The sequence below is a fragment of the Siniperca chuatsi genome, linkage group LG17, assembly GCF_020085105.1.
Source record: "Siniperca chuatsi isolate FFG_IHB_CAS linkage group LG17, ASM2008510v1, whole genome shotgun sequence".
Taxonomy (NCBI): Eukaryota; Metazoa; Chordata; class Actinopteri; order Centrarchiformes; family Sinipercidae; genus Siniperca; species Siniperca chuatsi.
Genome location: NC_058058.1, coordinates 13,171,602 through 13,193,154, shown reverse-complemented (window position 1 = coordinate 13,193,154; position 21,553 = coordinate 13,171,602). Strand labels below are relative to the sequence as shown.

The window sequence follows — 21,553 nt, the reverse complement described above, 5'->3', positions numbered from 1 at the left end:
TATTTTAAATTTGCAAAGCCAGATCAACTACATGGTGGGACTACGGGTGCAGGTTTGCATTAATGTGGTTAAATGTTAGTGTTGATTAATGTACATGGTCCCCTATAAGTAAGCAAACAAACAAACAGGTGCTAGTCATGGAAGTGTTCCTGGTAAAAGACTACACACACTCTATCATGCTTGGTCTGGTACGTTGTTAGTTAACTAGTTGTTAATCATAAGCATACACTGAGACCAACACATAATATGCCAAAACCACTCAGTTTTGACAAACTGTCCCGAGGGGTTAATTGTCAACGCACAAACTCAGCTGCCTTTATTCCAAATGTATCTTAATATTTCAGTCATACTGTGCATGTAAAACCTATGTTAAGCAACAACACACTTCGGGTCTTTATACTGTACCAAACACTTCAGAACAAAACATACTTAAACTGTTTTCTACATGTGCATGATCTGCACTGAGGTGACACTGTTTCAACCTGCTCTGACATATTGCAACTATATATCAGAGCTATAACAAAAGTTGCCGTTGGCTGTTGTGCATTTGCTATGATGAATAACTCCCACACTCATGCCTATATTACAAACACATGTCTATGCAGTTCTTATTGCACAGCATTGCAATTTATGATAGCACACATTTAAGCCTACCACACTTCCACCGCAGCTTTGTCTGCACATTTATCCCACTTGCTGCTTAGCATAACGAGAGCTGTGCTGCAGAGCCTATCTGTCTATAGTGATAAAGTCACTCATCATTCAGGAATATTTCTGAATAGCAGTGACGACACAGGTGAAGTGACTTTATGTTTATTTCAGGTAAAAGAGTACGAAGAAGAGATACATTCCTTGAAGGAACGGCTAAAGATGTCTCATCGCAAGCTTGAAGAATATGAGCAGAGACTTATGTCACAGGAACAGCAGACAAGCAAGATCCTAATGCAGTATCAGAACCGCCTGGAAGACAGTGAGCGCCGTCTAAAGCAGCAGCAAATGGAGAAGGACTCTCAAATCAAAGGCATCATCACCAGGTGATTAGTGTTCGGGTTGAACTACAGCTGGCAGAAATGAGGCTTTCTTGGCTTTCTCTATTGCATCAAATTTGTCACTAACAAGTTGCTACCATGATAATAAATAATAATTATAAAATAAGCTTTTCAGCAAAGCTTAAAATCCACAATATTTTTTAAATGTATGTCTTATATCATGATTATATATGTTATATAGAAATTCTGTATTTACCATGGAGACAGTCTGTTACTCACATTCATGTGACCTGGTCAGGCAATGACTATTCAGTGTATAACAACTATCTATCCTGTTTCTTCAAAGTGTAACAAGTAATGTACTGCAGATGTAAAAGCAAATGTTTGAGTGCTACAACAAAACGATCCATAAAAGTAGTCAAACACAACTTCAGTGAAAATTCATGCAAAGTAAAGGTGGTTAAAAGTGGTGACCAGTTGAGTAAAAGTTGAGGTTTTCCACTGAAATACGACTTGCATGATGTCATATGTATCAATTTTTGAAGAAATAGCTCAACATTTTGAGCAATACATTTATTTGCTTTCTTGCTGAGAGTTAAATGAAAAGATAGATACCACTCTCATATCTGTGCTTGAGCCAGGAGGCACTTAGCTTAGCATTAAGTCTGGAAGCAAATTTAAAAAAAAAAAAAAAAACACTCCGTAAAAAACTCCCCGTAAAACCACACATTGTTGTTTTTACATTTCTGTTTTTGTATGGATTAAACAAATAAGGTACAACATGTTAATTATTGAGCTTAGTCTTTATGCTAAGGTAAGCTAATGACCTCCTAGCTTTAGCTCCATACTTAAAGGAACCCTGTGGAGTTTTCTTGTAAACAAACACAGTTTATATTGACATATGAATTTGTATCATGTTACCCAAGTCCATGCATGGCCGCGTTTATGTTAATCTTTATAAGCATTTTTATGTGCGTTTCCATCCACCTGTTTTTATGTGCATTTTAAATTTGTGCTTAAAAAAACCTGAGTGGAAATGCAGAAAATAAAAAAAAACTTGAAATATTGCAAAAAAAGTTTTTACGCTTGGCTGAGGTGGACAAGTTGGTGTATAAATAAAAGCAAATGTGACAAAGTACAATGGAAACAGAGCGAATAAATCATGATGCCCATGAAGCATGTGACTTCAACGTCAAGCTTCCGCTCCACTGAAGAGACTAAAAATAGCAGCAGAGGAAAACACAACAACATCAGATCTGTGTGGAGCCATGAGGAGACTGTAACCTTTCTCAAATTAATATATGAAACAAACATAAATGCCATATTTCCATCATGTTTTCTACATTGTTTTCCACCGTTTGAGGTTTGATTGCTGCTCTTTTAATCACGTCACCTTGTTGCGCCCTCTTCCTCTGCAATGGTTTAATGGCACCCAACTGGAGAATTAGCGCCACCAACTGTTTATCTCGATGCTCTCAACTCCTAATAGTCGTATATACAGTAGTGGATGGAAACATACATTCTTTTACAGATTACGCTAACTTTTGTAAGGAAACATGGCTATTGTGCTGCTGCTAGTAGAACACAAAAAACAAGGGACCCACTCATCCACACATTGCTCCATTGCACCAGTAATGGTCAAAAACTCCACAGGATACCTTAACGCACGCATGTAAGAGTGGTATTGATCTTCTAATCCAACTCTCAGAAAAAAAGCAAATAAATATATTTCCCAAAATGTGGAACTATTCCTTTAAATGAAGCTCATTTGAATATCACAACTAATACTGCAAATCATACCCATTAGGCTCATACTTAATATGAAACACCGGTTAAGTCTCAAAATTATTTCAGTATCTTGATTACAAGGACAGAAGAAACCAGGCCAGAATAATTCTGACTGTAGCTACTAAAGAAAATGTTTCACGGAACAAAGTGGGATTCCTACCCAATGAAATGCTTTGTGCACCACATTAAATTTATTTCTGAAAGCCAAACGTTTGTATAACTGGAGTATACAGAGCTCGCATCTCATCACATTTGGTAGAAAGCCTCCATCAGTTAAATTAAACATTTCCTCTGAATACAGATACCACAGATGGGTGCACACTTAACTATCCTGCACACACTCATTTCACAAGTTCTGTATCTGAACAGCTGAATTTGAACTGCCTGGATTGTTCTGAAGGCAGTTCAGATTCAGCTTCAGGAAGCTCTGAGGATAGCTGAATGTACCCAGAAACATGTCAAGACCTTAATATCATCATATGGCCACATAATCCTACAGTAAATTTGAAGAACACCGGCTTCATAATTCTATTTTTGTCAACCGGTATGTTTGTGTCTATTTCCCTGTTGTCAGACTCATGGCTGTGGAAGATGAGCTGAGAGGGGGTGCCATTCCTGATATTAAGCCTCGAATCCTCACAGACCAGGTTTGTGCCTGTGTCTACATCTTTTATCATCCCTATTTGCTAAACCAGTCATGTCCTAAAACAGTTTGCATCATTCTTGCATCACATCCAGAGCATTTGCCAAAGCCAGTGCAGAGGAAAAAGTTTGCAGCTGTCATACACTTCACCTATTCCCATCTTTCAAAAGTACATTTATGTCACATCTGAAATAACATTTCACCATTTACTGCACACGCTTGAAGAGAGAATGAAAACAGTGCTGAGCCTAAAAATCAAGAGCTGGATGGAGCTTAAATTTATGTACAGAGGTTAATCTAGTTTGTCTCTGTGCAGGAAAAGCACGTCTTCAACACTCGAACTGAATATTATTTACCACAAAAAGACTGTTATTATACCACAGAACACATTCATTATTAGAAAACCTTGACTGTGACTCACCAGCAGCGTCACAGTAATTCTGCAGGGCCCAGCTTCGTGAATGCACCATGTGGGCTGGATTGTGACGCAGGTGAAGAGGCTGTGTGTTACGTCGAAATAACTCAGGAGAAACAACGTTTGCTACCCTTGAAATACACTGTTACTTTCTTTCAGCTCTCAATATCAAGAGCAAATAGACAAAATTGCCTCTTGAAATTAAGAACATATATAGTGTTTCTCCACTGGGTCTGCTGTGAGATTGTAATTGTTTTTACACCAGACTTCTTAAACAAATATGAGTGCGTGATGAGAATGCGCGTCCAAACTCTGCAGTTTAGAGTCTAGTAAAGCAGTTTTATGTTGGCAAAGCAGGATTAGTTTGCAAGCGTCCTTTTTGGCTCAAATTATAGTTTATAGCTATAGTATATAGCTATAAAAACAACACACTCGTGATATTGAATGTTATTGGAGTCCCATTAAAGAAGAATCATAGTCCAAGTATGTGTTGAGAAATGCTGTTCCTTCAGATTGGGATAGTCTGGCGAGTGTGAACCGTTCTTTTCCAAAGAGAAAACAGAGAATTAAGATTTAAAAGGAATAGTTTAACTTTTTGGGAAATGCGTCTATTCACTTTCTTGCCGAGAATTAGATATCGGTTAGCTTAGCTTAGCACAATGACTGGTAACAGGTGGAAACAGCTAGCCTGGCTCAGTTCAAAGGGGTGAGTACAAAGGTTTAGTACAAAAACTGAAGTGTAAAAATGACAATTTGCTGTTTTACTGGGGTTATTTGGTAGACTATTTCTTGGCCAGGAGCAGTAACTTCCTGGAGTCTCCGCTGATTTCCTGCCAATCAGATAGACATAGACATAACATCCCGTAAAATAGCAAATTATCATTTTTACAATTTGGTTTTTGTATGGATTAAACAAACGAGATATAATGTGTTAATAACTTAGCTTTAGAGGTGCTGGTAAGCATATTTTGTTACCTCTGGACAGAGTGAGGCTAGCCGTTTCCCCCTGTTTCCAGTCTTTATGCTAAGCTAAGCTAACTGGCTGCTGGCTCCAGCTACATACTTACCGTAAAAACACAGGAGTGGTATTTTGGAGAGTGATCTTCTCATCCAACTCTCTGTAAGAAAGTAAATACACTTATTTTTCAAAATTTCCAACTATTCCTTTAAACTTGCGCCTTTATGAAGCTATAAATGAAGATAAGTTGTAATTTCATCTGTTTTCTCTCCCTTCAGTCTATCTGCCAGGGCTATGGTGGCCACCCAGGATCCTGACTGTCAATTCCAAAGTGACCAGAGTTCATGATGGTCACTCGAGTATGAGAAGACTGATTGAGATCCTCCTACAAAAACCCATGAAGAGAAGCTCACTGGAGGCTTCATCTCACAGCGTTCTTAAAAAAAACTTTGCACATATTCAAACTTTGCCTGTACCAGAACTTGACAATCAGTTTAGCTTGAGGACCAATGTGTGCAGTGAATCGTCTGCACATTTTGACTGAAATATAAGCCAATGCCAAAACAATGGCAATACTGAACCTAATGAGTTTCTTTATTTAATCGGAGGAAGCGAAAAACACTGGGGATGAAGATGGATTCATGATTTTCCCAGCTACAAGCAGCACACTCGCTTCTCACTTAAGTGGCTGCAGACAAAATGTTGTAAAGGCTTTTAAAAGCACAATATTCCCTCATGGTGACGCCTGTGATAAATAACAAGCATGTTGTTAAATCATTTGCCCTCTATAATCCTCGGATACAGGGCCCAAGCAAGACCTATATTACTATTTGATTCTGATTAAATCATTTAGTAGCATATTCTCACTACAAAGGTATTTTTGCTTACAAAGGTGGTTATCATTATGATTTTTGCATTCTTTTGCATATTTTATAGGACAACCATCCCATCTGAATAGATGCCAAACAAATCCTACAATCAACTAATTGCTTTAAATACAATCTAAATCTTCTCGTTGGTTACGTTTGCCTTTAGCACACAGTGTAAGAACAACAGTCTCTTGACTTGCAGTGTATAGAAGAAGTATTTCTTAAAGCAACTAAACCTTTTTAATAATGGAAATACTTTACAATAATCTGAGGTTATAATGTGTTTTGTTCACTTTGTAATAATAATAATATTAATCATAATAAAGAATATATATGACATTTAAAAACAGTGATACAAAGTGCTTCATATATAATATAGACAGAAAGGCCTGACATGAAAGAAAAATGTAAGAAAATATTGAATTTAAAGGGGCACTCCACCAATTCTATGCAGTATAGGAGTACTTCTCAGCCTATGGAAACAGTTTTATAATGTCTTCTGTGGCTCTGGAGGAGCTTTGAGAAAATAATATCTCAGCTTGGGCTTGGAGACTCCAACGCAAAGTCTGCGTTACAAACTGGGGGTGTGGAGTTTGACAGACATGGGCATTAACCAGGCAGTAGGGGCTGGCGAAAAGATGCAATTGGTTGCATCATGGGAAATGTAGGATCCAGTATTTTGGAGTTTGACCCATGCTAGGGACTAAGGCCCCATTTACATTTCGTATTAGCATGTGATCTGTATCTCAGGCCTTTGCATTTACACCTGGTATTAATCTCTGGAACTCAATATGCTGATTAGTTAGCCATGGACGGGTGTCATTCATTTCTAAATCACGTTTTGCAAGGGAAGAGTTGTTAGCTACTGCTACTACTTGAAATTTTGGCAAGCAGCTTAAGCTAGCAGGGAGAGTCAGAGTTAGTTGAACTCTCAATCTGCTCTTCAGATTTTTTTCTTAACAATATGGTCATACTGTACGGATGTGATTTACACCTGGTTGAGATCCTTTCACAGTGCATTCTGCGTGCATTTAAACGTTGCATTTACATGTGTTTTTCCTTATCCAGTTAGGACGTCCAGATACAGATTGCAGGTTAATTCCAGGTGTAAATGGGGTCTAAGAGTCTGGATATCTCGGCCTCAGCTGCTTCGATTTTGACCGTACTTTTTATAAAGGCCTCCAACTTAATGGAAGTGCAATACTAAATCACTGGAGTGCCCCTCCCCCTTTTAGGGAAAACAAACTACATCTATTTAACAACACCGGTTATGTGATCAGAAATTTCTGAAAGATGATACTGATAGCAACAGCAGGACTCCAGCTCATCTTTAGTCTACAATTTCTAATGAATGCTTGTCTCATGGACAGTTACATCTGAGAGACAGTGTTGGTCTAAAGCCAACAGCCTCAAAAGTAATGAATCAACCTGAAAAATCTAAAAAATTATGGTCTGCCATTTTCATGATTTATCTTTTTAGCCTTTTCATGTTTTGTTGTACAGCACTTTGTAACATTGGTTTGAAAAGTGCTGTATAAATACATTTTAATAATTATGATTATAAACATTATGTGCAACTGGAAACAAATCATATTATAGCAAGTAGTGAATTACTCATCTGTTGTGTTGAATGTTTCTGAAGCATAGATGTGCAACAGTTCTGCATGTGCTTTTTAAATGCGAGGACGAGCAAGTCAATTTGTTGTCAGATATTCTAATGTACAAAAAAAAAAACGTGGACATGGCTTTCTCATTGGAAGGCATCTTTTTTTATCCAACCTGCTGATTCTTCTGTTTTTTGCAGAAGAGAGTGGCATTCAGCCTTTTGCATTATACAACATGGAAATACTGAGAGAAATGAACAGAAATCGCAGACTAACAAAACGAGGAGAGACAGTGAAAACAACAGAACAATAAAGAGTTTCCAAGCAGGGATATGTAGTATATGTGCATAGGATCTGACTGCCTTACAGTCTGTGCCACAGGGCCCAAAATAACAATGCCAATACAAAAAAACTTGTAAACTTTGTATATTAAATGTCCTTTTTTTTGTAGTCAGGTGATGAATTAATAAGCAGTGTGTTGGTTAACTCTGTATGTTAGTCAGAATCATTTATATTACAAATTTCATGGTTGATATAATTTATCTTAACCTCTTGCCTTTAAAAGGACATTTTCTTTTCAAGATAAATATCAATGATACAAAGTTATATGTTTATGTTACCAGAAATGTATAAAATAGCTTAATGTATATCTATTCTTATATGTAAAATGTATTCAAATCAAGGGTAGGCCTTCAGGCATGTTGAACTTGTGGTAAAAACTGATTCTTATATTATTAACTCTTAATGCTGCAATCCAGAAACTACAGTGCTATGGTGTGACTGCGTTCATGGGATGAGAGCTGAATAATTTCCCAGCATAGCACATTTCTGTTCTGTTGTGGAATAATAAGACAAATTCTTAAAATATCTCGCCTATGTTTGTGTAACCAAAATAGCAGTGGTGCTTTCAACAATACTGGATTGCAGTTTTAACTAATCTTCTTTTGAAATATGCGTTTATTTATTTGGCCTGCATTGCAATTCAGTATTATGAAATGTTAATACTGCACTTCTGTTTTCAGTTTATGAGAAGCTGCAATCCATAATCTGAAAAAAATGTTTATAAAGACATAAAAATATATGATGCCCATGTATTCTTGAAACACTCTCTGTATTAGCTGCAGTGGTACATACAGTGTGCTACCTCTGAAATCATGCCCTCATCTCCCTTCTCTGTTGGAATTAAGGATCCTTATTCTGCTTTATACCACAACCTGACAGGATACTTTATTCCATGTGGCTAGAAAACCTCCATTTATTTAAGACACAATGCTAACAAAATGTTATAATTTTCTCTCTAACCAAATGCGAAGTCAGGCTTAATTTTTGGTTGCTTGTTTATTGCTGTTTTAGGATTTCCTATATACACACACCTTTCACCATCACAGGGTTTACTATTGAATTTAAGTGCCGTTACCATTACATTTATACAAATCTCCTTTTAATCACAGGATGAGATTGATCGTGTTCCAGGTATCTGTCAGACTCTCAGGTGTTACAAGCAACACAGAGATGCTAGCAAGAACTTTTGATATCATCAAATGCACAAAAATATTGAAACACAATCTTTGGCAAGTGACAATTGAAGCTAAATACAACTCAAAAAGCACATGAAATGAGGGGTCTGTGCTGAGGCGACTACTCTGCTTTTATTTTGGTTGGTTCCTGGCCCTCATCTCATCCATATAAATAGTTTAATTTACACCTTCTCTTTTTGTATTATATGTTACATAACAGGGAACAAGAGTTGCGTTTCTTGGTCCAAATGAAAAACGTGATGGATGCCCTAGTGTAATAAAACTTGGTGAGGAATATTATTGAAGTTACTGTTGAAGAAGTGCTTTATGTTTACAGAATCACGACATTTTAAAAGATGTATGAACCTTTGTTGACCTAAGGGAGAATAACTGCCGCTAATAAATGAAATGAGATATCTTGTATATTTTGAATAAGGGTATTTAACATCTAACAACATATTTATGTTTCTAAAATGGATGTATAGCATTTTGGAATGAAACAAAGTATTTTTCTTGGCAGCTATCATTCTGCACAATTGATCTACTGTGTCACAAATATATAGTTGGTGGGATTTCTGACTTGAATTGGGCCTACTGGATGTAATACCTTAATTTACTTGACATTTCTTTTTAAATAAGCCATGCCCCATGGATAAGCCATACCCTCCAGTCCCCTGATGTTGTATGGTGGATGTTTAATGTTGGTAGTTTTATTTATAATGGTAGTTATTGTAGGTATGATTGCGCTTGTAATTATTATTATTATTAGTGTAAGTATACTTGATTGATATGATTTGTTTTGTTTGAACAAAGGGAATGTATTCATTTTTCAGGTGATTTTTCCGAGTGATTTAAATAAACTAATAAATCCCTAATTGAAGATCTTTTATTTTAAAGTACCAAAGTGAGCTACTTCAGCATTTTTTAAAAAGTTAAAAAGTTAAAAACATAGCAAGGTTACATTGATATTGAGATACAGTATATAAGCATTGGCTTTCAATTAAATTCTTTGAAGACAGGAAGTAAAGTAATTTCTAGATTTTTATAAATACATACTGTAAATGTGAGAGATTTACATTATTTGTGATACAGACCTAAAAGATTGGAGAAGAATCTAAGAGAAACGTCTCCTCAGTCTGTGGAGGAGGTGTAAGTCTTCTGTCTTAATCTCGAATGCTGGATGTGTAAACTGTTTGTGCTAACACATTCACCATATGAACTTTTTACGAAAATAAAATGCCATGTTGTGTTTTCAGCTTGTTCTGCTGCCCCCAAGTGGCCAAAAAAAATCTATTAATATATCAAATATAATCTGGTAATGTTGAGGTTGACTAACATAGGTTAACCATACTGTAGGCCCTACCAGTCTGACGTCTGCAAGCCTCCACAGCTCTTTCTCCCACATATAATGAAGAGATGATCCAATCTAGTCAAGATGCACCACCAAACAATGCTCCTCAACTCACGACTCTAATGTGTCACAACCAATCATAGTCCATCCTCTCATCACAACCCAGTTTAGTACGCTCGTGTGTCATTACTCAGATCTTTTACTTAAGGAAAAGTAGCAATACTACAGTGTAAAAGTACTCTATTACAAGTAAAAGTCCTACATTCACTTAAGTATGAGTATAAAAGAATTAGCATCAAAATATACTTAAAGTACAGTAAAAGTATTGATTATGCAGAATGGCCCATTTCAGAATTGTATATATTATATTATTGGATTATAATTAGGGATGCATTATTGTTGGAGCTTGTAAAAGTGGAGCTAATTTTAATTTATTTATTTTATATACTGTATCTTAACCTTTAATAATGCATCATAATTTATTAGTTTATTTTATTTTTTTGTATTAATAACCTAAATCTGCAAAGTAACTAGCGACTAAAGTTATCGAATAAATGTAGTGGAGTAAAAAGTGCAATATTTGCCTCTGAAATGTAATGGCGTAGAAGTAAAGTACAAGTACTTCAAAATTGCACTTAAGTGCAGTACTTGAGTAAATGTACTTAGTTACTTTCCACCACTGCATTTGAACGGCTGAGCGGGTCGTGGGATGTCAGCTGCTCTCCATCAGAGATCTGATGATCTGATGATCTGATGATGCAAGAGGACTGCAGACAACCACCTGCCTGACACACTGCAGGAATCACTTTCACAGCTCCCACTGCTCCTTCAATTTAATTTCTTTCTTGTCACACTCCTTTACGGGTCATGTATGCTTGTGATGCTTAGTCAATCTAGCTTGAAAATGTTGTGAAAAATGTGTGAAATATACCTTGAATGGATTCTGGTTTCTTAAATTGATTTGCATTCCGCTGTCAAAGACGGAAATAAGTAGTTAATGGAGAAGTAATTTGCAAATTCAGAAAAACGACTTGATAAAATACAGTAGAAACCAATAAGAAGTCGAAAGCTTACTGAAACATCTTATGATTAAGATCAAATTTAGATTAAAGTCAAGTGTTTTTTAAACTGTACTAAATCTCTCTAAAACAATCAAATCCAATAATCTAGTGCATTGATTTATAGAAGAAGTGAAAGATGACAACTCTGAAGAATGTGTGTCCCTGTTATTGTGTGTGGGATCAGTTTGAGCCTCATTCAGTTTTTAAAGTTGATCAACGACACCATCTTGTGGTGTACTGGGAGCACAGAAGGCACAATGGGGCTTTTACATTTGTCATACAGTAGTTTTGCCAAAAACTTTATCTAAACAGTATTGAAACCCTCGATATTTCTAAAGGGGTTTATCTTGATGTATGATCAAATTTGAATAACCTGCCCAACCATCGTTAAGACTGTGGCCAACAATTTGGGTGTAATGTTAAAATGAAAGAAAAGCACTCTTCTTCTCTCTTAAAACGTGACATTTAGCTATTGCTATGATAGTTTGATGCAATGTTTAAGGATTTTTATGTTTTAAGGACATGAATATAGATTTTTAAAAATTTCGATCTATGAGTTCTACTACTATTTTTTCTGACTTGGTGCTCCACTTTTAGTCTACACCAGCTGAGATCACTGTTGTTCTTAAAGTAACAACATACAATCTGACATTTTATTTAGTTCTGATTGGGGCTGTCTGTCTTTATTACTCTGAGTAACTTTGTAGCAAGACTAAACATGCTACATGTAAGTTTGGCATTAGAAACCTACATGTATTTCCAATATTACAGAACAACTTTATGCCTTATTTCTGTAAACTGTGTGCATTAAAGTTTCAGAAAACACAGGTGCATTCCTAAGAATGTAATAATAATAATAAATGTATTTATTCTTTATTCTTTTATACAAGAAATGCAGCTCAAAGTGTGTTACAACAAAGAAAATGCATGCACCGAGTGCTTCACATAAAAAGCAACAGAATGAACATAAAAACAGGGATAGAATGTCATAGTTAATGTAAAATAAAGAATGAGGAATGCATAACATAAGATGGGAAATAAAACCCACTAAAACAATAATATTTAAAAAATCAAATAAATAAAATTTTTTAGCTTTCTTTTCAAACTATTTAGCGAGCTTTCTTCCCTGATACCTACAGGTGCGGTTTACCTCCAGTAAACCAGCAGCAGATGATCGTAGTAGTGAAGTTAGCAATGTCGCTTGGTCCTAGCCCATTAAGGGTTTTGTATGTAAGGAGAAGGACCTTAAAATCAAATGTTACAGGAAGCCAGTGCAGAGCAGCTAAAACTGGACAAAGTGCTCTCTCCTCCTGTTGCGGGTTAACAGCTCAGCTGCAGTTTTGAATGGGCTGAAGTCTCTCCGTGGTTGGTGGTTTTCAGCATCTTTTTGATTTATAAATGGTCGGCTATGTTTCTAAGATGGAAAATTATGTTTTCGCCCCCCTTTTTAATGTGGGACTTGAAGCTTATCTGATCTTAGCTCCCTTGTGCAACAGACGCACAAAATGACACATGACCTTGATGTATGTTTAGAACCAGTTTAACACACAGTCAGAAAGACCAACCAACTTTTCAAGACGATCGATTAAGATGTCCTAGTCAGTCGTATGAAATGCTGCACTTAGGTCTAAGAGAACAAGAACTGAGACCTTATTTTCATCAGTTTAGTCTGAGGTTGTGGATTATTTTAGTAAGAGTATGTTCTAAAGCCTGACTGAAGTTCCTCCAGGATATTATTTATCATCATTATTATATCAGAAAAGAGTTTATTTGCTCTGAAACAACTTTTTCAATGATCTTACTAATGAGTGGAAGGTTGGATATCGGCCTGTAGCTGCTCAGTGCATTACCGTCTAGGTTGGCTTTCTTTAATAAGGGTTTTACGACAGCTGTTTTGAAAGCATCTGGGAAGATGCCTGTTTGAAGAGATGTCTTTATAATCTTCAGGACATGAATTGAAACACTATCAAACACCCGCTTGAAAAATACTGTAGGTCTAGGGTCAATACATGAGGTGGAGGAGTTACACTCAGTGAAAGTCTTGCAAAGCTCAATTAATGTAATACAGGTGAATGTTCCCATGGTTACATCTTGTTTACAGAGTTTGCTGAGGTCATGTGTGTTTACATCAGCAGCCATACCGGCTCTAAATGAAGTTATTTTGTTATTGAAGAACAATGCAAGTTCTTCACAATTTGGGGACAGTGTTGAGTGGCTGGTCAATAGTGGAGAATTATATTCTAGAGTTTCCAGCCTTCTCTGTAATAATTTTGGAAAAGTAATCCATTCTTGCCAGACGTATTGCTTTGTTATAGACAGTCATGGCTTCTTTGTATATATTACAGTGAACTGCGGGCCTAATTTTCCTCCATTTTCTTTCAGCTGCTGGACAGATTCTCTTAATCTCATTAACAGTTATTGTTTAACCATGGGATAATGACCTGTTGCAGCTGGTGTCTTCAATCAAATCATCACAGGACCAGAAAGACAGACACAGAAAGCCTAGATGACGTGCAAAAACCCAATAAGTAGTAAAAAAAAAAGTGCAGGTTAGGGACAATTTTATTTATTAATTTCTATTCGAACAAATGACAAAAATGTGTTCACAGCTGGACAACACAACCAGACTTACAGTGCAGCAATATTAATTGTTCCAAACTGCAGTAGTAAACATGTATACATTAGTTTCATACAATAGTAAACTATTGTATAGTATTTCATGTTAATAATACAACAATAAGAGAAGATGGAGAAGAAAAGGAACAGGAGGGATATCTTCTATTATGCCTTCATTAAATAAGACTCGAGTTGTGCAGCCCAGTCAGACAGCTAAAACTGTAAAATGCAAGACCCACAAAAGCTTAGGTGTGTTTAAGATGCAGCATATTCACAACAGATCTGAAATATATATACTGCACATCCTTAGAAGAAAAGACAGGTCCTCCTAAAGCACACAATCAAAATCCATAAAATTAAACATACCATCCTCGTTACATAAAACTAAAGTATAGGTGTAAAGAATGTGATCATTGTGTTGTGGCTTTACAGGATGGACACTACTGTTGGAAGTGCTGACAGAGGTGCATATCTCTGTGTGTCACTTTGCGTTGTCTGGCTGAACATGTCATTGAGTGGAATGGCCAGCTGCCCAGCTTGTCCCGAGCCCTGCTCCGAATTAATGCCATAGGGTATCTTGGACACAATAGCCAGGCTCAACTTGAAGAGCACATTGTGGAGAGCCACACGGTATTCTTTTCTCACCAGGCAATAGATGACAGGGTTGAAGCAGCTGCTGGTGAAAGCCAAGCAGTTGGCCAGAGGGAAAAAGTATGTTTGAGCCAAGTAGAATGAGGGGCTGATATCAACAATGTCAAGTTGGATCAGGACACTCCAAAGTGTGAGGATATTGTATGGGAACCAGCACAAGCAGAACGAAAGTACCACCACTGCCACAGACTTTGAAATATCTACCTTTCGCCGAGAATTGCTGCCCTTCAGTTTATGCCGACAGAGGAAGCGCAGCAGAAGCAGGTAGGAGAGGGTGATGGTGGCGTAGGGCAGCAGAAATCCCAGCACTACTCGCAGGAGCTGGTTTACTCCAAGCCAGGCTGTACCAACTGGGAAACGGAGCAGGCATGCTGTGTCGTTGCCACTGCCCACACGTCTCAGGTCAGCAAACACAGCTCGGGGTGACGCTGCTACGAGCGCTCCAGCCCAGATAAAAGCTGTGGCCACCGGAGAAGTGCAAGGTCTACTGCACAGGGGGGCTCTGGGTTTGAGGGCAGTGGCCACATAGCAGTACCGGGTCAAACTCATAGCTGTCAGGAAAAAGCAGCTCGCAAACACATTGAGCCCAGTGAGTAAGGACACAGCCTTGCATGTGGCCAAGCCAAACGGCCAGCTGTAGTCCAGTGCAATGTCTACGGCCCAAAACGGCAAGGCCAGGGAGAACAGCAAGTGAGCCAAAGCTAAGTTGAACACAAATAAATTGATGGTGCCTGTGGTGATGGTGCGAGTGGAATACAGCAGGAACATCACTAACAAGTTCCCCAACACTCCTGCTGTAGCCACAACAAAGTACACCACAGAGATGACTATTCTTAGCCAGGGGGATCCATCATCTACAATCTCCAGCCCGCTGTCGATGCTTGTGTTGTGGAAAATCAGATTGGAGTTATTACAGGATGGGCCTACACTGCAACCATTCAGGATGTTGCTAAAGAGCTCAAGTCTTTTGGAGTCAGTGTCTGACATGTTGCTACCCAGAAGGCAATCCTGTTGAGGGTTAAGGTTGTCCCAGCTATTCTTGTGCCAATAATGAACTAAAAATTTAAGTTCTGGTTGTCTGTTTATTAGCTGACAGTCATCTATCCCTGCAAGGAAAGAGGAAATGATTATTACATAATAGGCGCTGCAGTTTGTGAGTAAATAAGTACATTAGCTTTGTCAGATAAGCATATTACACTAAAGTGTTACCCACAGAGTTAGATAATCCAATTTAGATCTCAAAGAATCAAACTTCTCTGGGAGGAAATATATTTAAAAAAGATGAAGCGACTAATCTAATTTCACCCTTTGAAGTGAAAAAGCCTGTCAAAAGTCCTCCAGAGTAATCTATCATATAATCTACATCTATGTAATCTATTATAATCTGTACAAATCCATTGCCTAATAGTGTGTTGGCAAGTGATCAAAGTATTGATATTGTTTTTAGAAACAATATAAATGTTTGATTTGTTAGAAATGTCATTACATATAGTATAATCTACCAGATAACAGACGTGTTATTGCTTATTTAGTAAAACATGGCAGATACACTTTTGAAAATAAGAGTTTTAGATGCAATATGAAATAACAAAAGTACTCTTGGCAGTTTACATGATTAGCATCTGAAGAAAAAAAAGAAGATATATTTTGACCTTAAGGATAATAAGATTACACCCAAATAATTCAGAAGATACTGGTGTTTATTTGTTCACTCCACACTCACAAAATGGTACATTTTCAGATCAGCTTTTTTTCATTTCATTTTAAGCTGTTTTGCCCATCTTTAAGTCCATAAATGACCAATAATTTCATAATTTGACATCAAGTGAATCATCCCAAACTTGTAGTGGAGTTACTGTATTTGTGAGCAAAAGGGAAGCAAATAGACTAGTAAAGGTCACAGGGTAGCAATTGGGTTTAAAATGAGTTAATGCAACAGTGATGAAAGAATTGCATGTTTAATTCTTACATGCTATATATGCAATTTTATGCAAGTACTTATCTTAATCAAAAATGTGTATAAATAACTTTTAGGCAACCTGATCTAAGGCTGTTATCTCCAAATAGAACTATGACATTTTCAAGCAAAATGTGCCACATACTGTAGGTCAGGGGTATTTTCTCCTTCAGAGATAAAATAATTCAAGTTTCTATTTATTTCTAACCTTGTGATCGATAAACTGTGTAATAAACAACCAAATCTAAACTTGATTCAGTTGCAACTCTTTCCATACACATGCATAGCTTTATGTAGAAAAAGATCTCACCTGAATCTCATAAAGGAGGTCAATTTTCAGCTTTCAACAGTTTGTTTTCTTGTAGCCACCAGCTCTGCTGCACAACATGGAATTATCTTGACGGCGGACAACAACAACAACAATGTGGATGTCACCCACCCTGAATTCATGCTCCACCCCATCATATTTTTCACTTTGCATATTCAGACTGGAAATCATTTGCAATGGCACTACTGAAACACAGAAAATAAAAGTGATTACGATGGAAAGATATAATTAAAAAAATTAAAAAACAACTAACCACAACAAACAGGAAAATACCCAAAAGAGAAACTGGGCCATTGTCCAGGCAACAAGTGTTTTAGTTTGATTAGTTTTTAGTGAAGATACAAATTAACTTTACGTCTTAAGTCTTGACTCCTGAACCCAAAGAGACAGATTTTGTTCTGTGATTTTAGCTAGTTGTAAATCGCTTTGTAACATTGTGTTTTCAAAAGTTTTGCATGTATAAATGAATAAGTAAGAAATGGGCTAGCTGGGTGCTTGCCCAGTCTATTTTCCAACTGAAAATCACAGTTTTCCTTATTCAACCAACTCTGTTTATAAGCTTTCTCAAAAACGGATTGTGTAGTCTGACTAAAACATCAAGTACAGTTCAGGATCTGTTGGGACAGGTTAACGAATGTCATTACCACATTTTCCATATTTATACTTTCATTGCTTACTATTCTTTGCCGCTACATTAATTAAATAGAGCACACATTATATTCTTTCTCCAGTTCACATTAAAAGGGTTAAAAAGCCTCTCTGAGTTTTTGCACAGAGGATGCATGTAACAATGTGCTTAAATATTTATGGTGGCGTTAAAGACAAAAAATTACAAGACTTTGACAGAAAATAAAAGCATAGCAAAGCCAATTTTTTCTATTTCTATCTGGGGCTTCAAGATTAGATTGATAGTGGAAATAACATCAGCAGTGAATGAGTAAATGAGATTAGCTTGGAATAGGCGGAAGAGTGGGGAAGGTGATTAATGCTGGTCTGCCAAACTGAACCATCTTCATAAACTAGCTGAACAAAACATGCAGTGTTCTCTGAGTGTTCATGTTTTCATGGCCAGCAACATGCTACAGAAATAACATGTTCATTTCAACCTGAATGTCTCCTCTATGGCACAGCTTTACTTTAATCATGTTATCTAATGACAGCATCCTGCACCATGTTTGAAGCTTTTCATTTGCAACATTTTATTTGTAAACAGATGTTTTGACAAACAGGTCTAAATACTAGCATTTTAATTAGCTACAGATCTGTTAAATTTACTCTCTGTATCCATTTTTTCAGCATTGTGCTTTTTAATAGTAACAGTTTGGCTTTGCTTTTCATTTACTCTATATTTGTAGAGTGTACCGTACTGTAGCTACATGCACAAACATGAATTTGATATGTGAATCTGCACATACCTACTAATTTAATTTCAAGCGCTACAGAACAACCACCTGAAAGCTTATTCGCTTTCTTGCTGAGATTTAGATGAGATTGAAATTGATACCACTGTCATATCTTTATAAGTAGCTTTACAGGTGCTGGTAGGTGGATTTTGTTACCTATGGACAGAGTGGTGCTTTCAGCTATGGTAAATGCTGTTAGCTTCACAGCATGTTAACACGCTCACAATGACAATACTAACATGCTGATGCTAAGCAGGTCTAATGTTTATCATCTTAGTGTTAGCATGCAAACATTTGCTAATTAGCACTAAAAGCAAACTACAGCTGAGGATGATGGGAATGACATTAATTTTGCAGGTATTATACAAATTGAAATGTTCATCCTGAAGGGGCATGAATGTCTGTAGCATACTTCATGGCAATCCATCCAATAGTTGTCAAGACATGTTAGTTAAAACCAAAAATGTCAGCCTGTTGGTGGCGCTAGAGGAAAAGTCAGGGGATGACCATGGTATTATTAATAATGATGATGATGATGATGATGATGATGATGATGATGATGATGATAATAATAATTATTATTATTATAATCTTTATTTATATAGCACTTTTCGAAACAAAGTTACAAAGTGCTTTACAAAATAAAAATAAAATAAAACAGGTAGACAAACAATTTAAAAACAGCATAGCAGTTACACAGCATTGAGCAAAAGGAGTTACATATGAGAAAGATAGAATAATGTCATATAATTAAAGGTGGGGTATCTGATTCTAATCCAATACACGTCTTTTTGTCAAATTCAGCGAATATCTCCTCACAGTCTGCTAGCTGTCTGTTCTGTGTGAGCTGAAATTTTTTTTTAAAAATCCAGTGTTTGTACACAGCTCTGGCTCTGTAAATGGGAAATAAACAAAGTGTCTCGGACCGAGCTGCACAACACTGTTCCAGCCATGAATTGTGTGTCAGGTAATGTTAAATGACTTGCCCACGGACATTCAGCTTACTTTCTAGTTTGCCAAGATATGCTGTTGTGATGTTAGCTATAGCAGCAGGAGAGTTGTGAGTATCGCTGTCTGGAGCTGCTGTGCTGCTCTGGGAAAGCGTCTCGTCCTCTCTGGCTGTTAGCTTCACAGCAGCAACTGTGGGGACAGTTTGCTAACCCACAACCTAGCTAACTTTAGTTACATTGCTCGCCGTGTCGTTGTTTGTGCTATATCAAGGCCCCGTCACCCTGCTGTTGGTCTGTCTTAGTAGAATTCATGAATGTCTGTACAAAATTTCATCTGAATCCATCAAATAGTTGAGGTTTTTCACTCTGGACTAAAGTGGCGGACCAACTGACAAACAATGCCCTCGAGCCATGCCTTTCTGATAAAGCCTCTTACAGTAAGTGCATTTTAAATGTATTAAATCAATTTTACAGGAAGAAACAACCTGCTGTTGAACAAGTTCAGGAATAACTGTTTTCCTACATCACAGATGGTATCCACCACTCATTTTTTCCTACAAAACCCACATAATGATTTATTTTCCTGCTTGATGTGTATATTGTTGTTGTTGTCACATCTAAAGGTACTGCATGAGTATGAAAATCAATTGCATTCTTTATTCAGCAAGAGATTGGAGATTTCAATGGATTTTACAGTTAGATAATATAGCAATAACTTTCTTGAACTCTTAATTTGAGAAGCATGAACACCAAGGAGGTGTCTGTGTATTTCTCTACTTTTTCTCCACTGAACCTCTGACTCGTGTTATAACTTTTTGATCCTTCCCTGTAAGAAAACTATGCTCTCCCATGAGAAAGTGTTTTATTTTGCCTAAATTTTTTGCGTGAACCTGAGTCAGGTGGGGCGTGTTCTTTACTAGGCCTTATAGATGCTATAAATCCTTTATTAATACTTTATAATTTAACTGTAAATATAACTGTAAATAACTGTATAGGTACTGGATGCTTTCTCATATACAGTAAAACTTTTCCCTTATAGAGGAACTCTTATCTGGAAAGGTGATATGTCTATTTTGTTAAATGTTAAATAAAGACAAATGTGGTAATTTAGTTACATTTGCTTATTCGAACCCACTAGTGTGTTGTCAGCATGATAACATTTGCTACATTTACAGTAGGACTGACTCTGGCAAAACACAATTCAGCTGGTCAGGTGTATTTTTTTGGGTGCCTCTTTAATAAATGACATACTTGGATTGCCGTCACCGTGGTTTGTGCATTTCTGAGCATTCCCAGTTGTGCCCCGGAGAATGGGGAGGTCTGTGAGGAAAGTGAATGAACAGTAGTGATGTGGCTTTGTCGCCACCCTTTTTAAAAAGAGAATACAACACTTCTCTGTGCCAAGAAGAGGAGGAGGCCTGGAAACAGCTCCCTCCAACACATTCCCTTTGCTTTCTGTTAGAGTGAGCCCTCTGGTGACAAACGACTGACCTAACAACAAGCAGCATGAGCCCATTTGCTCTATGATGGAGAGAGAAGTTGTTCAGAGAAGGAATATATCATACATAAAAAAAAACCAAACACAAAGTCTTGTCAAATAAGATTATGAACACGTAAAACTGAATCTAAAAACAGCAACACACTGCATCTATGACCAGCCACCTGCTGTGCAACAGATTGGCAATAGAGACTTTGTGTGCCACTACTTTACATTTTGTAAATGATCACTTTTGTTGCTGTTGCCACTGTTATTGTTATAAATCCTGTTGTAGGACTTTGCAAAATGAAAACAGATAATCCTAATCCTGATGACAGTAACACATATTTAACTGTCTAAACCATACCAAACAAAAATCTAACTAAAAACCGAATTTGTGCTATTGTAATGATTTTTGCACCACTGAAATGAACAAGTAGCGTAATAGACTGACTAAACACATAAGTGGGAAATGTTGGTTTCCTGACTCTGTCTTTCCCCAAACAGTGTTTCCCTGATGAGCGGCAACTATGAGGGAATGTTGTACTAAAAAGGCTGTAACTTTGGAAGATATCCTCTTGATTTACTTGGACGCCTCATATTAGCTTCAGATAAAGTTCTGATACATTTTTGCACATTACTTACTTTGAAAGCATATTAGGAGGGGATCTTTTAATGGCCAGTATGAACAAGAGAAATGATGAAGCTACAGCAAGCAAAAACTGTGTCAGTGTTCATATGGGTTGTTCTAAAACAGACTTGAAAAACTGTTAATGTATTCTTTAAAAAGTGAACATCATAACCTGCATGAAGGTAGGATTTATTGCAGAGCTACTGTATTGGACTCAATAGCAGGTTTTATGGGGGGCGGCAAACCCAGGGTCCACACTCACTAAGGGGCCCCATAAGATCACACCCTACTTTCCTTTTGTTACCATAAATTTTATTTGACTAATTTTTATTGATTTAAAACACT

The 21,553-nt window shown here is 37.0% G+C and overlaps 2 protein-coding genes across 10 annotated transcripts in view; one reads left to right on the top strand and one right to left on the bottom strand.

The window, feature by feature from the left end:
• Window positions 1–9,658, top strand: part of LOC122864981 (ras/Rap GTPase-activating protein SynGAP-like) — a 44,926-nt gene extending 35,268 nt beyond the window's left edge. For 7 of the 8 annotated variants that reach the window (XM_044172833.1, XM_044172831.1, XM_044172832.1 and 4 more), the window contains 3 exons: window positions 823–1,034; window positions 3,352–3,424; window positions 5,072–9,658. In XM_044172833.1, the coding sequence (XP_044028768.1) occupies window positions 823–1,034; window positions 3,352–3,424; window positions 5,072–5,110 (324 nt within the window). In that variant the 3' untranslated portion in view covers window positions 5,111–9,658. The remainder of the gene's footprint in view (window positions 1–822; window positions 1,035–3,351; window positions 3,425–5,071) is intronic. The other variant, XM_044172836.1, reaches the window with a different exon arrangement.
• A 4,179-nt stretch (window positions 9,659–13,837) lies between these two features.
• Window positions 13,838–21,553, bottom strand: part of LOC122864980 (relaxin-3 receptor 1-like) — a 52,170-nt gene continuing 44,454 nt past the window's right edge. Inside the window, exons 2-3 of one of the 2 annotated variants that reach the window (XM_044172828.1) lie at window positions 16,730–16,815; window positions 13,838–15,568 (exon numbers count right to left, since the gene is read on the bottom strand). In XM_044172828.1, coding sequence (XP_044028763.1) covers window positions 14,238–15,449 — 1,212 coding nt within the window. In that variant the 5' untranslated portion in view covers window positions 15,450–15,568; window positions 16,730–16,815 and the 3' untranslated portion in view covers window positions 13,838–14,237. The remainder of the gene's footprint in view (window positions 15,569–16,729; window positions 16,816–21,553) is intronic. The other variant, XM_044172829.1, reaches the window with a different exon arrangement.